General features: G+C 41.6%; 1 protein-coding gene across 1 annotated transcript in view; it reads right to left on the bottom strand.

Moving 5' to 3' along the window:
* LOC109873578 (transmembrane protein 132D) overlaps nt 1-16,977 on the bottom strand; it is a 45,974-nt gene that overhangs the window by 21,192 nt on the left and 7,805 nt on the right. The window contains exon 2 of the mRNA XM_031809581.1: nt 10,186-11,068. Coding sequence (XP_031665441.1) covers nt 10,186-11,068 — 883 coding nt within the window. The remainder of the gene's footprint in view (nt 1-10,185; nt 11,069-16,977) is intronic.

The following is a 16,977-nucleotide window of genomic DNA, read 5'->3' as shown; positions in this document are numbered from 1 at the left end:
TTGATACTGAATGTTATCAGATCTTCAACCAAAACCTAATATTTGATAAAGGTAACCTAAGTGAACAATGACATACTTATTTCATAAACAAAGTTATGTAACACCCAATGTCCCTGTGAGAAAAAACAATTGCCCCCTTACACTCAATAACTGGTTGAGCCATCTTAAACTGCAATGAGTCCAACAAAACACTTCCTGTAGTTGTTGATCAATCTCTCAAATCGCTGTGGAGGAATTTTGGCCCACTCTTCCATGCCGAACAGAGATTTGTGGGTTTTCAAGCATGAACTGCTCATTTAAAGTCATGCCACAACATCTCAATTGGGATTACGTTTGGATTTTCACTAGGCCATTCCAAAACTTCAAATGTGTTTCTTTTGAGCCATTTTCATGTTGACTTGATTGTGTGTTTTGGATGATTGTCTTGCTGCATGACCCAGCTGCGCTTCAGCGCAAAGTTGGATGGCCTGATATTCTCCTGTAGCACTCACGTCGGTAGCCATGAAGTGCTTTGAAAGGTTGGTCATAGTTGGTCAGTAAGGTCTACCACTTGTATTCACCGCATGTGACAAATAAAGTTTCATTTGATTTGATTTGAGAATTCTCTGATACAGAGCAGAAGTCATGGTTCCCTCTATATCGACAAGTCGTCCAGGTCCTGAGGCAGCAAAGCATCCTCAAACCATCACACTACCACCACCACCATGCTTGACAATTGGTATAAGGTTCTTACTGTGGAATACATTGTTTGGTTTTTGTCAGGAATAATGGTACCCAAGTTATACTTTGGACTCATCTGTCCATACAACATTCTTCCAAGAGTCTTGATGATCATCCAGGTGCTTCCTGGTGCTTTTTGGCAAACTTCAGTCAACGTTTTGTACGAGATGTATCCCATTATGCCTGGCGAAAACCAAACACTGCATTCCACAGTAAGAACCTAGGGGAGGTTCAGGACCTGAACCTCCCCGCAATGCACATACAGTGCCGACGTTCAGGTCCTGAACCTCCCCTAGGTTCTTACTGTGGAATGCAGTGTTTGGTTTTCGCCAGGCATAATGGGATACATCTCGTGGGTGGGTACAAGGAGTACAAGGAGTCAAAGTAAGTCTTTAATCTTGTGTATGTGTGTGAGATATAACCGATATAACCTAAATGTATGTCAATCTGTCCAGTACAGAATATACATTTGCAATATATGTTTAATGTGATGTAATACATATAGTCATCTGTGTGTTTCTCTTTGTGTGAAAACATACAAGCTTATTTAGATGGAGTGATTCTGTCCTGGCCGAGTCTGGGCTGACTGAGTCTGTATCCCAAATGGCACCCTATTCCCTATGTAGTGCAGTACTTTGACCAGGCCCATTTGTCTCCGTCATTGTGTGTGTGTGTGTGTGTGTGTGTGTGTGTGTGTGTGTGTGTGTGTGTGTGTGTGTATCTAAATGGAGAAGTGCCTGTAACATTGTTTCTTAATCAGGCCCGTTGATTGTGTGGCCTAAGGAAGCACTAATCTCCTTTTGGGTTTCTTCCAGCTGTGCAACATGGCCCTGGAGCTCTCTCCGCTCTGCCTTAAGCTTTTTTCGACTCAATCCATAGGCCAGACAGCTTGTCTGTTCCTCCCAGCGAACATAAAGGCTTAGATAGGGGACAGAACAGAGACACGTGAGACTTCAAGGCGTGGGAGGAGACCTAGTGATAGATTTTGAAGGCCGACCAGGGGCTGCCTGGAAGTTGAATTTAGTCAAAACCACCATTGAAATGTTTACGCAGTCAGTGCCTTTTTTTTTTAACTTTTTTTTTTTTTTTTTACAAATCCCTACTTGTACATATTTATTACACTGAGAACTGGAGGCCACTACACTGAGAACTGGAGGCCACTACACTGAGAACTGGAGGCCACTACATGTGAGAGCATCTAGTTAATATAATACTGATCTAAATAAAGTAAAGTAATATGGAGTTTCACATCTTCCATCAGCGAGATAAAGGTCACTGATTTATCGCTCTCATCTATCTCAACAGGAATGAAATACCTTTCCTAGAAAAGATGATTAAATCATGATTATTTGTCAGAACCCATCAGCATTAAAAGGTGACAGGCAAAGATGTCCCTGTTTTTCCAAACCTTTCTACAACAATACAATAGCTAAATACATCATAAAATGATCTGCAATAATATTTTGGTCAGGGTAGATTTTGTATCCTTGATATAACACTAAAATAGGTACCTGTCAATTTGCTCTATTGGAATTATTGGAAAATTTTAAAAATTGTATGATTTTAGTGCACAATTTCACACATTTCTAGTATGTGAAACAAAATCAGAACTCTATTTTACATTTGATCCAGCAATTTCAAAGTAGTTTTCATTTTTCACAAAACTAGCTAGGTTTTGATCCAATTGGCGACAGATTTTCATGCAAATACTCTATTTTCTCAACAGTGGTGTGTGTCCACCAAATTTACTTTTAGTGGACAAAAATCAGCGCATGGCGATGTAGTGCACACAAAATGTACTTAAGTTTTCATGTACCGAATAAAAATCAAAAGTTCAATAAGTTTCCATCGCATTTTCAACTCTATTTGAAAGTTAAACAGCAAATGTGCCTACCCTGGTCTTGGCTAGTGTGCTCTAGACAAACAGCTCACAGATATAATGAGGTCAGGCTGTGCGGGTAGGCAAGTCTACATAATGAGATTATTATGGATAAGAAGAAGAAGAATATTTGTATTTGTCAAAAGGCTGTGAAGCTTCGATCATCATGTCACCAGAAGACCCTCGATATTTATTGGAAAAGAGCATTGAGATCACAGTTCACTTTCACCTCACTGTGATGTTCATCGTAACTTATTTCATCTGTAGCCTAATAAATTGCATTGTTTCTCAAGTCATAGTGGGAGGACACACCATCACCGCGTTAGCCATCATATCAAAATAAACTTGGATTATTATATCAGTATTTGCACACAAAGGAGTTGTCGCTGCCATTTCCCGCATAATTCATTTTACCGACACAAAAAGATTCCACCATGTCCAAATGATTGTACCGAAACGTCCTGTTTCCGTCACAGCTGTTGTGATATTTTTTTTTTTTAATGTTATGACTTTACTCACGTAAAAACTGTTGACGGATACTTGGTTAGTGTGACAGTTGGTGGTCGGTCAGATTTATGCTGCAGAATGAGAAGACACGATGCTGTTCTCCTTCTAGCTAACTATAATAAATCACTTGAAATGACACTACTATTTAAGTGATCTTTAATTATGTACAGCTCAAAGTGGTAAGAGTATTTGTGATTGAGAAAATGCTTATCAAAGCAGTTTCAGCAGGAGAGATCATGATCATGGATGTTCTTGGTTAGCTAAGCCACACTTGGGCTAGCTAATGTTTGCTAACCTTGTGTTCACAGTACGATTGTCCGAAAGGGTCTAGCTAGCTATATATGGTAACAATTGACCAGTAATAGCTCAATTATTTTAACGTGGTAGTTAGCCACATTTTGATTAGACAGCTTGCTGGCTGCAGCAAAAATGGCTAGCTAGATAGCAGAAATATTGTTTCCCAAGAAGTAAACTAAGTATATTAGCTAGGTAACTAGCTAGCTAACATTCATTATACTGTACATGTGTTGTATCATCCAACAATTATTATCAACTAAAACATTCAGCTAATCTTAGCCGTATGAATGGGAGCCTCATCAAATTGATTGGGAATACACTGTCTAGCTATAGCTAGCTAACTAACTAGCTAGATCATACTGGATCTCATTATCTCTACTTGCTTTCACAGTCTCATGTCATAATTAGACGTTCTTTCATGTTTCGCAAACTTCAAATTACGAAGTTGTTCCAAACATCAACTTTCAAAGTGTTTAAAGATTAAGTTTAAGCATTATTTGAATATTTTTTAGGTTAGGTTAAGTTTAGGCATTAACTCTGAAATCTTAAGGTTAGGCATTAACTCCAAATGGTTAAGGTAAGGGTTAAGGTTTGGGATAGGCTTAAAACAAACATCTCAAAAACAACTTTCTGTCGCTGGATTCGAACATGCTTACACCCATACGCCATCCCTGTCTACAATGCCCTAGCAAAGCCAAAACCAAAACCTACTTCAAGGTAACAGTGCTTACTGTTGTCCCTAGTGTCTGGTTTCCCCGTCATCAGACATTGATGAACGTTGAACACTGACTTATATCACAGGTGACCTTAGCTGCATTAGCTGCATATGAGTATAATCATTATTGACATACATGTTTATTTCCCAGATCATGTCAGTGTCATTTGTTTAATTTCTGATCCAGAAAATTACTCATAAAAGCCATGCCTGTAGCTTGAGTTCCTTCCAGTGAGCAATTGTTATTTTCCTTTTGCCCTCAAATTACGTCATCCTTGAATTCTATGGACAGAAAATGACATTCACCAAAAAGTAGAAATTACAGCTAAAATGTAGTCATATTTTTTGGTGTGTGGAGGCTAATTTAATGAAGCCTACATGAGCATTATTATTAAGTGTTATAGTTTTGTGGAGACTTTTGCCTGTCACCTTTAAACACACATGTGATAGGAATCACTGATGCTCTTTATGTGGCATTAATGTGACTGGCATGTGATGAAGCTGTGGATCATAATATCAGATAGCGCCCATCAGTGGTGTGTGTGTGTGTGTGTGTGTGTGTCAGACAGAAATTATTTGCTTTCATAGGCAAGTATTTGAATTTGCGATTGGAATACTAATTGCTTAGCAGGGTGTTGTCTTATAAAGTACTAACATTTCATTATTCTTTAAAGTGAGTTGACTGTTTGAAACAGCACAAACGGGATCAAAGACAGAAATACTTCTCCATTAGGTCTATTACAGCAATTGTATTAGAGGGGAACATATTCAGATAATGGGGAGGACATCAGAATAGTGTGGTCATGAAGTGAAAGCCCAGTGGCTTAAAGTCACACGCTGCCAGACATACAACTCCTAATCTCCACAAACACACTAGCAAGGCAACTTCATAAAATATGATAAGAGGGGTTACACACACACACACACACACACACACACACACACACACACCCTCCCCCTGTCCTGTCCTCCTGCAGAGGTGTGTTAGTCAGTCAAACATACAAAGACTGGTGCTCTGTGACAGCTGATATTCTGATCAATACTAACCCAGGCAGGGCCGAGGCATGGGTCAGGAGCCAGACTAATCAACTCTCAGCTAGGTTTGTTGAGGCAAGACCAGCATCACAGCCAAACAATATACCAACCAAACATATCATTACTCCTGTTAAAAGAGAAATTCAGTCAAAAACGGCAAAAACACAGCCTGCTTGAAAGTCCTACATCTGCTAAACTTGACTGCTGACATGCAAACATTTTGTGGAATATATTTACAGTGGACTAATGAAAAAAATACTAAAAGATAGTTTGAGTGGATTTTTCCAGTAAGATAAATTAGGACATTTTGTTTTACACATATAGCTCAATCTAGTTGGCCAGTACAAGGAACCAGGAGGAATTCAGACCAACAGGGGCAAAGCCAGATGACAACAGTCTATTTTAAGCCTGGCTGGATCAGTAAACAGTCTAAGTATGAGATCAGGATGGTAAAGGAAACAAGAGTCAATGAGGAGGTTGATTAAATAAATCCTTTGCCTGAGATCACGTAGAAAAGGGGGGGGGGAATTAAGGGAGACTTGATAGAGCTGTCTGTGTGACTTCCTCAAAGTCAACTCATCATCATCTCATTTGTGATGTTTTACAGCTCCACTCTTCATCTACTACCTTCACATATCCCACGTTTACAATCTATTTAGTGTGGAACAGCCAACACGCTATCAGCTAAATAGACTGCTGCCGGAGACTTCCTGTACCTCCCTTAAAGCACAGCACAAACTCATCACTAAAATAGCACTTTTCAAAATACACAATGTTAGCATCCCATGGCCTGAATTTGACAAAGTATTAATTCCTTTGGACTAAGCAATCAAAAAATGTTGCAGATAAAAAAAATAAGGCTGCCTGAAATGTCCTTAGGTTACCCACAATTCTACAGGGCAAAGTAAATTACTTGTGGAAAATGAACTGCCAGGCAACCGTCATTTCCAGCGAGCTAATTTTCCCAGCCAACCATCCAGCAGGAGGACAAACAGAGTGGGCTCATTTTCATAGATTACAGTAGGTGTCTGGATTTGGTATTCCGAGTTCACTTCATATCTAATGTAAACACTCGCTAAGACTCTCTACCCTTATATTTAGCTTCTGACATTTTAATTTCAGATTTTTTGATTTTGATGATTCTAACAGTCTTAAGGGTTTAGGCTAGAGGAGTGAGCTTGGTAAATGTAAGCTTGGTATCATTTTTTTCTTCTTCATTCAAATGAAATACACAGTGTTTATAAAGAAACTGATATGAGAAGAATCCAATTCGGTCACCAAAAATATTGAAATTAATTCCACAAGTAACTCTATAAGGCTTTGTAGAGAATATCAAATAAGTTCAAGTTTAATATACATTGTAGCGTATGATCTCGGTATATGCTGATATTGTACTGTGGGCTTTTTCATAGAGGGAAAGAGCAAAAGGGATAGCCACTTTGGACAGACTGGGAATGGATGGTCTCCAGTGGTGTAAAGTACTTAGGTAAAAATACTTTTAAGTACTACTTAAGTAGTTTGAGGTATCTGTACTTTACTATTTATATCAAATATTGTATTTTTTACTTATTTTTTACTTTTTTACTTATTTTCCTTGACACCCCAAAGTACGTGTTACATTTGAAATGCTTAGCAGGACATGAAAATAGTCAAATTCAACCGAACATCCCTGGTCATCCCTACTGCCTCTGATCTGAAGGACTTACTAAACACACATGCTTAGTTTGGAAAATGTCCAATCTGAATGTTGGAGTGTGCCTGTGGCTTTCCGTAATTTAAAAAACAAGAACATTGTGCCATCTGTTTTGCTTAATATAAGGAATTTGAAATTATTTATACTTTTTTTAAAAGTATATTTTAAACTAAATACTTTTAGACTTTTACTAAAATACTTTTAGAATTTTACTGGGTGACCTTTACTTGAGTCAATTTCTATTAAGGTATATTTACTTTTACTCAAATATGACAGATGCTACTTTTTCCTGATGGTCTCTGAGTACTGGCTATGAGGTAGAGCAGCAAATACGCTTACTGTAATTGAGAGCCTTGTTCCAATGACTGTGGGACTGGAACTACCAACAAACACAGTTGCACACACACCTCACACATTTACGACCGCACACAAACATAAGTCCAGGAGGCAGTAATGGAACGGTGGTCAGATCATCTCCACCCAAAGGGTTAACCTCTCGAATCGTTTTCAATCAGAACAGGGATTATCTGCCATAACCCTTGGGGTTTGGACTCAATCTTGGGCCTGGAGGAGTGAAGTGGAGCAGGGATTTCCCCAAGGAAGATTCACTCATCTCTGAGCCAAGCCAATTCAGACCTGGTTCCACATGGCCTTAAAACACTCGGCTCAGTCCCTTCACTCGTCTCCCCTCTCTAAATCCCAGTATGGGCTATGAAGAGCAATGGGACTCAAGTACAGAGGCCAACAGCATCTGCAGTGGGTCAATGGATTTGGGAAGTTCAGGTGGCAAACAGATTGATCTCTCAAATAAATATTGTGACCAGAGAGGGTAGGCATCTCTCACGCAACTCTCCTCGATCCCCACCGACGCAATGCAACAAATCCAGGTCAGTTTCAGGTTCAGAGATGATTAAACTTGTAACATTTTTGGCAGCCAGTCACAGGTCCCATTTCAACAATAACTAATCTAGTGGAGGTTTCATCTTTTGTTATCTGTACTGAATATCCCTCCCTGTGCCTTTTAGTCATATAATAGGATATGAACTGTGGATTAACACTAGGTCAGGGTACGCTTTGGGATATCACTGTATCAGAAGATAGAGCATGTTCTGCTGTTTTTCAGTATACTCATCTAAAACATTCCAATAAAAGCCATATTATTCTGCTCTGTGATGTGCATCCGAGGCAGTGAGTAGAGCTGTTGCAAAACAGATTGAATTGTGTGTTTTGGCGCGATAGAGCTGCCTGCGTAATAAGTTCATTTCGGCCCAAAGGAGTCAGGCAGCTGTTAGTTATTTGTTTTCTTGCTCCATTAAATTGATGCATTATTTATGAACTAAAATATTCAGAAATCCCCGTTCAAACATTAATGGGATGTTAAGATATGAAGGCTGCCGAATAATTTCCCAATTATTTTCCCCATCTATGGAAGAGCGACTTGTGATCTTCTTTCAGTCTGGAGTGAAGTAGACGGGGACTAGCATACGACAAGTCTGTAATCTGTGTAGGGAGCGGAACTGCAAGACGACTCCCAGCCACACCAGCATTCAACCATCCCACAGCATGGCCTTGGAGACACGCCCTGGCGCCAATCAAGTGGCCTTAAGTTACCATTTAAATGCATGGAACTTATCCTTCATGAAGTGCCTCTCCCATACATCATGGTGATAAACTTTTCGCACAAGGCCTAAAATGACACCAATTATTTATTTTCTTTTGCTAACTTCCTCCAACATACACAACAAGACCAAAAGTATGTGGACACCTGATAGTCAAACCTCTCATTCCAAAATCATGGTCATTAATATGGAGTTGGTCCCCCTACGCTTCTATAACAACCTCCACTATTCTGGGAATACTTTCCACTAGATGTTGGAACATTGCTGCAGGGACTTGCTTCCATTCAGCCACAAGAGCATTCGTGAGGTCGGGCACTGATGTTAGGCGATTAGGTCTGGCCCGCAGTTTTGTATTCCAATTCATTCCAAAGGTGTTCGATGGGGTTGACATCAGGGCTCTGTGCAGGCCAGTCAAGTTCTTCCACACCGATCATAACAAACCATTTCTGATAGGATCTCGCTTTGTGCAAGGGAGCATTGTCATGCAGAAACAGGAAAGGGTTTTCCTCAAACTGTTGCCACAGAATCATCTAGAATGTCAATGTTTGCTGCAGAGTTAAGATTTCCCTTCAGTGAAACTAAGAAGCCTACTGTAGCCCAAGCCATGAAAGACAGCCCCATACCATTATTCCTCCTCCACCAAACTTTACAGTTGGCACTATGCATTGGGGTAGGTAGCATTCCCCCGGCATCCGCCAAACCCAGATTCGTCCGTCGGACTGCCAGATGGTGTTGCGTGATTAATCACTACCGAGAACACGTTTCCACTGCCCCAGAGACCAACGGCGAGGAGCTTTACACCACTCCAGCCACCGCTTGGCATTGCGCATGGTAATCTTAGGCTTGTGTGCGGCTGCTCAGCCATGGAAACCCATTTCATGATGCTCCAAGTAACTTGGTAGTGAGTGTTGCAACCGAGGACAGATGATTTTTACGCGCTACGCGCTTCAGTACTCGGTGGTCCCGATCTGTGAGCTTGTGTGGCCTACCACTTTGCGGCTGAGGTGTTGTTGCTCCATTTCCACTTCAAAATAACAGTACTTACAGTTGACTGGGGCAGCTCTAGCAGGGCAGAACTGTGACAAACTGACTTGTTGGAAAGGTGGCACCCTATGACGGTGCCACATTGAAAGTCACTGAGCTCTTCATGGCTGTGTGCTCGATTTTATACACCTGTCAGCAACGGGTGTGGCTGAAATAGCCACAGGGTGTGAAGGTGTGTCCATATACTTGTGTGTATATATAGTGTATTTTGTACTCATAAAATCCACTTAACATGAAAGGTTAACATTTGTTGTGTTCTTTATATGTTTTCATAATCCAATAAAAAAATATATATTTATATATTTATACATTTAATGTTACATATGGATTTATGTTCTGAGCCAGGGGACAGCACATCATGGTAGCATGCATCATAGTAACAGAGGGGACGCAGTAACACATTAAATGTATATTAGTAGTATTAGTAAACCCACATTAAACAAATAGGATGCAGAATTGATCCTCAATAGTCATCAGTGTTTGAGAGTGCATCAGTATATACAGAATATGTTCTGCACACAAAGCAGTACAATACAATATATAGACAGTGAAGTCATATCAACAACATTATGTACATAGTACGTACAACATTCATAGCTAATTTGTGATCTGGATATTCTAGCTATGCAATGAGAGAGACGCACAGACAAACATTATATCCAAGCAGTGTTCTTACCTAAGAGTGAAGCTCTCCACAGCAGACACATTGGACAGGAACACATAGAAAGTGGCCACGTCAGTGGTTCTCAGTGGTTTGGAGGAGGTCTGGACTACCAAGGCTCCCCCTAGTCTCAGACGCAGAAATGTAGGGTTCCCAGGTGAGGCCTTTAGGAGGTTGACACTCCCTACCCTCCTCAATGGTATACCAGACCCCACTGGGCCGCCCCTCCCTACCCCCACACGCTGCAGGCTGTCCTGGGGCACACACTGGCCCGTCCGGTCCCTTCGGCTTTGGAAGTAGATCTCTACGGGATTCCCCTGCACCTCTCCCAGTCTTTCCCTGGGGCTGAACCAGGCTGGCTCAGGTTTCAACTGGGCCACACAGAATCCCCCTGGGGACAGCAGGCATGCCCCCCGCACCTCCCGTGTCTCCCAGAAGGCATACGCCGTCACACAATGCGCCCCCTCCTCCGCCGCTCCCTTCCTCCCACTACTACCCCTGTCCTCTTTTTCCCCTGCCTTCATCCCAGCGTCACCTCCACTGGCCAAATCGGGCATGTGGAAGAGGATTCTGACAATGGGCGTGGAGGAGCGGACCTGGCGGGCCAGGACGACAGGAAGGATCCTACGGCCGCTGAGGAGCAGCTCTCGGCCGATAGGCCTCTCCACAGACAGGGGGCCATACGTGGCGTTGACGGCCGGCCGCAGGAGGCCCGCCCCGGGGTTGGTGATGAGGAAGGCCTGCCTCTGGGCCTGCAGGCCGGAGTTCCCCAGCAGCTCTTGGCTATTCTCTCTCAGCAGTAGGTGGTCTGCATTGAGGATCTGGTAGCCTACTGAGGGGTAGACAGGGAAGGGAGCTTGGTTCTTGGTGTCTTCTGACATCTCCTGGCAGTGGACACCTAGAGAATGAGATTTCAAATACAGCTGTTAGCATAGTGCCACAAAATCACAGAGCAAATGTGTGTCTACTCAAAGTAGCAGCATTACTATGGTTTCTCCCCAAAAATGTGTTTAAATGTTGAATAATGGTGGTGGATAACATAAAAGCTGACACCACTCTCATGCACAGGTGGTTATTCAGTGGATTCAGTGGAAGTCTAGAAGAGATGACCCCACTTTTCAGGGTACAGTTGCTGAAATCCAATATACTGTACATCAAACATCATCACAAGGAATGCCCTAGCTAGCCCACTGTCCTCCTGCCCCACTATACAGCCCATCCTGAAATCCAGCACAATCCCTTTCAATTTAAACATGATCTAGAACAGCTGAGTAGCTTTACAGCTGAGAGCACTTGGAATGATACAGTAACAAGGTAAAGTATGAGTCAACTTTATCTAGGCAGTCTTTTTCTACCACAACTTCAAGGTCCGTATGTGTTGAATCCTGTTGTCATATACACTGAGTGAACAGCCTACATTTTTCGGGGCATGGACTACAAGGTGTCGAAAGCATTCCACAGTGATGCTTGCCCATGTTGACTCCAATACAGTTGTGTCAAGTTGGCTGGATGTCCTTTGGGTGGTGGACTATTCTTGGTACACATGGGAAACCATTGATCATGAAACCCCCAGCAGCGTTGCTGTTCTTGACACACTCAAACCAGTGCACCTGGCACCTACTACCATTCCCCATTCAAAGGCACTTAAATATTTTGTCTTGCCCATTCACCCTCTGAATGGCACACATATGCAATCCGTGTCAATTATCTCAAGGCTTAAAAATCCTTCTTTAACCTGTCTCCTCCCCTTCATCTACACTGATTGAAATGCACTTAACATGCGACATCAATAAGGGATCATAGCCTTCACCTGGATTCAGCTGGTCAGTATGTCATGGAATGAGTAGGTTTTCCTAATGTTTTGTACAGTCAGTGCCTTCAGAAAATATTCATACCCCATTACATTTTCCACATTTTGTTGTGTTACAGCCTGAATTAAAAATGATTAAATGGATATTTTGTGTGACTGGCCTACACACAATACCCCATAATGTCAAAGTGGAATTGTGTTTGAATTTTTTTAAACCCATTTTTCTCACCAATTTCATGATATATCCAATTGAGATCCAATTACGATCTTGTCTCATTGGGAGAGGTGAAGGTCAAGTCATGCATCCTGCCCGCTTAACCCAGCTTCTTAACACCTGCCCACTTAACCCGGAAGCCAGCTGCACCAATGTGTCAGTGGAAGCACTGTTCAACTGATGATCGAAGTCAGCCTGTAGGCCCGCCACAAGGAGTCACTCGAGCACGATGAACCAAGTAAAGCCCCCCCAGCCAAACAATCCCCTAACCTGATTATGATGGTACAATTGTGCGCTGACCTATGGACTCCCAGTCATAGCCAGTTGTGATACAGACTGGGATCAAACCCGGTGCTGTAGTGACACTTCAAGCACAGCGATGCAGTGCCTTAGACTGCTACGACACTCGGGAGGCTGAAATTATGTCTGTAGACATTTTTACAAATTAATTAAAAATGAAAAGCTGAAAAGTCTTGAGTCAATAAGTATTCAACCCCTTTGGTATGGCAAGCCTAAATAAGTTCAGGAGTAAAAATGTGCTCAACAAGTCACCCCTCTGATTCAAATGGGTTGGGTTAAATGCGGAAGACACATATCAGTTGAAGGCATTTAGTTGTACAACTGACTAGGTTCCATTCCTAATAAGTTGCATAATAATGTTTAACCCCCAGAGTCGATTGACGCACCGGTTACATAATAGAAAAAATCCCACCAATATCAGTTGTTTTTGCATTGGATGCATCTCAATCCACCACATCCGCCAGTGTTGCACTTCAACAAATCAAAAAATATTTGAGATTCTTATGAGTAGCCACCCTTCGCTTTGATGACAGCTTTGCACACTCTTGGCATTCTCTCAAACAGCTTCATGAGTTAGTCACCTGGAATGCATTTCAATTAACAGGTGTGCCTTGTTAAAAGGTAATTTGTGGAATTTCTTTCCTTCTTAATGCGTTTGAGCCAATCAGTTGTGTTGTGACAAGATAGGGCTATCTTCTATATACCTCCCCTATTTGGTAAAATACCAAGTCCATATTATGGCAAAAACAGCTCAAATAAGCAAAGAGAAACGACAGTTAATCATTACTTTAAGACATGAAGGTCAGTCAATCCGGAAAAAGTGCAGTCGCAAAAACCATCAAGCGCTATGATGAAACTGGCTCTCATGAGTACCTTCACAGGAAAGGAAGACCCAGAGTTACCGCTGCAGAGGATAAGTTCATTAGAGTTACCAGCCTCAGATTGCAGCCCAAATAAAAGTAACAGACACATCTCAAGGTCAACTGTTCAGATGAGACTACGTGAATCAGGCCTTCATGGTCAAATTGCTACAAAGGAACCACTACTAAAGGACACCAATAGTAAGAAGAGACTCGCTTGGGCAATAGACATTTTTTAGATTTTTGGTTCCAACTGCCGTGTCTTTGTGAGATGCGGCTGATCGGCTGATCTCTGCATGTGTGGTTCCCACGTGAAGCATGGAGGAGGTGTGATGATGTGGGGGTGCTTTGCTGGTGACACGGTCTGTGATTTATTTAGAATTCAAGACACTCTTAACCAGCATGGCTACCACAGCATTCTGCAGCGATACGCCATCCCATCTGGTTTATGCTAAGTGGGACTATCATTTTTTTTTCCAACAGGACAATGACCCAAAACACACTTCCAGACTGTGTAAGGTCTATTTGACCAAGCAGAGTGATGGAGTGCTGCATCAGATGACGTGGCCTCCATAACCACCCGACCTCAACCCAATTGAGATGGTTTGGGATGAGTTAGACCATAGAGTGAAGAAAAGCAGCCAACATGCCCTCCGCATATGTGGGAACTCCTTCAAGACTGTTGGAAAAGCATTCCTCATGAAGCTGGTTGAGAGAATGACAAGAGTGTGTAAAGCTGTCGTCAAGGCAAAAGGTGGCTACTTTAAAGAATCTCAAATATAAAATATATTTTTATTTATTTAACCATTTTTTTGGTTACTACATGATTCCATATGTGTTATTTTGATGTTTTGATGTCTTCACTATTATTCTACAATGTACAATGTTTATACCTAAAGGGGTCCTAAAATTCTAAATCAAATAGCTTAATGATCCATAGTATGACCATCTTAAAACAATTCCATGTCAGCTTCTCATGTAATCATCTGTAGCGTCTGAACGGTTTCACCTAAAAAAAACATTATGATCACTCTGTGGAAAGGGGAGACTTTCACATGATGGTGTTCACCGATTTGCTCTACAACCCACACAAGTGTCACAGGACTCGTCTAAAAGTAACGGTTTAGAAAAATTAATTGAAGTATGATGATAGTTTTGTGCCTACGCCAAAAAAGAGGTTAAATTAGTGCAAAAAAATATACTAAATATTTCCAGAGTTATTTTTATATCGCCTACATTTAGGACAGACACTTCAAAATCTTGTTTCTTATGATTCATTTTTTTTTTTACATTGATGAATGTTATTCAATACGTGTCTATGGGCTTTATAGTAGAAAAGGCCAAAAGAAATGCCTAGCAAAGAAGGGCACCTTTTGGTAGATGGGTAAAAAAAAGAAGGTGACGTTGAATATCCCTGTGAGCATGGTGAAGTTATTAATTACACTTTGGATGGTGTATCAACACACCCAGTCACTACAAAGATATAAGAGTCATTCCTAACCCAGTTGCTAGAGTGGAAGGAACCTGCTCAGAGATTTCACCATGAAAAAAAGCGGCCAATCACCGATCACATATGCAAAATATTAATGAACACATTGCAAAATCATTAGCATTTTATTAGAGGAGAGTAAGCAGTCTCTGGGCAATTGTTGTTGGGAAATGGAAGGGTTGTGCTGCCCTTCATGGCTCAACCTATGTGACCTTTCTCTTACGAAAGAGGGTCAATCAAAATCACATTTTAATTTCCAACTATAAACTGGGGTTAATTGTGCACTAAGCAAATATGAATACTTCCTGATGTTTTAATCTTCCTACAGGCTAGACCTGTGTTTAGGCACAGCTTGGATATCTTAATGAGTGCACAGCAATGGAAGATAATAAATGCATGCATATTCATGTCCAAGCAGGGAGGACATCAAAAGACTGAGCTCTATCATTTTAATACAAACGTGAAGAGCACAGTGGTACAGCAAGGCCCACCCTAGTAGGATGAGACGGCACAACACACACGCACACACACACACACGTCTGAAATCTTTATCAACAGAAGACAAACAGCTTGGCTTGATTTTCACTCTGGCACCTCATCCTCTGGCCAAACAGACCTGAAAACACACATGCCTAGTGAACAAATCATGTCTACAAAAACCTACACCGCCAACACGTGTGATCGCACCACACCATAATGATTCAACTTGGACCTGTGGTTGGAATAGTGGTACTGTTCAAACAAGGGGGTTCAAGCATACTGCATCCAATGTGTGGTTGAGGGTTTAGTGCAATGCACATCTTTCATCTACTCCAGGGGTATCAAACATATGGCCAGCGGGCCAGTGGGGGTTCAATCAAATGGAAACTGTGTAGAAATAATAATGTACCTACAATCATACAGTGCGGCCCTCGGGACATTCCTGATCCACTCTATGGTACAGTAATTGAGACTGTTGATCCATCTTTCCTTGAGTGCTTTTCATTAGTAGATAGAGGGAGATCTCAACATTTTAGTTCCTCATAAATACTGAAAATGACAAGTTTACTAGCATCATAGCTAGCACATAACATTCTGAGAACCTAATGTTTCTTAGAGCTTGGTGAGAGCGTGGTTGTCTTATGGTTATATTGCATACAACCTTCCCACAACTTTCTGGTAATGGGGCAGGATAGTTCCTTGGCTTTGGAACATTCTCAGCACATTTAAGGAACTTGACAAAAAATGTTATTTTCTTGGTATTTCATTATTTTTACACAATGTTTCCTAAAAGTTCAAAACAAAGTTATATTTAATTACATTTTTGGTAATGTTCTAGGAATGTTCTCCAACTGTTTGACATTGGAACGTTCTCAAATAGTTAAGAAACAATGTGCTTCTGTGAGAATTTCAGTACTTCAGCGTAACGTTTCCTACAGTTTTCCTCATGTTCTATATTTAAAGTCATGTTCTCTTTTTGAAAAATACATCTTGCGATGCACTTGGACACATGATCAGTGATGCCTCTGTGGTGGTCTTGACAGCCTTCCTCATGTTGGCCCCTGTGATACCCAGTAGGCTATAGGCCCTGTATAGGGATTGACCTGCGAACCCTCTGCAGCCCACTTCAACAGGCTCACACCTTGCTCTCCACCCCTGCCTGTGGCACTGCTCCACCAGGTCCTCGTACTTTACCCTCCTTCTGTCATTGACCTCCTCAATGCAGTTCTCCAAAGGGACAGTGAGCTCCAGTAAGATAACCTGCTTGGAGTTTTCGGAAAGCAGCACAATGTCTGGCCTCAGTGTCGTCTGAGCTGCTTTCCTAGTCTGGAGCTGTTGAAAGAAGAGGTTCTGGTAGCTGGCTTTTACCCACCTCTGACAAATACAATTGCCTGCTTCGTTGATCAGAGGCGCTTACAGTAGCTGATTCCACTGCAGATAGTATCCGCTAAGGCTTTGAGCACCTGGTTGTGGCACCAGCAGTAGAAACCCTCACCTAAGGCTTTTGAGCAGCAGCTGAGGATGTGCTCAAGGATTTCTCTCTTCAGGCACAGAGGACATGATGGTGAATTAACATTGCCCCAGCAGAACAGAAGATTTTTGGGTCACTTGGCAGCTGATTTTATTTAAACCCTTATTTTACCAGGTAATTTAA

Source organism: Oncorhynchus kisutch, linkage group LG29 (genome assembly GCF_002021735.2).
Source record: "Oncorhynchus kisutch isolate 150728-3 linkage group LG29, Okis_V2, whole genome shotgun sequence".
In the NCBI taxonomy this organism is placed as follows: Eukaryota; Metazoa; Chordata; class Actinopteri; order Salmoniformes; family Salmonidae; genus Oncorhynchus; species Oncorhynchus kisutch.
Note: the sequence above shows the minus strand (reverse complement) of the source record. Positions and strands in the feature narration are given on the sequence as shown.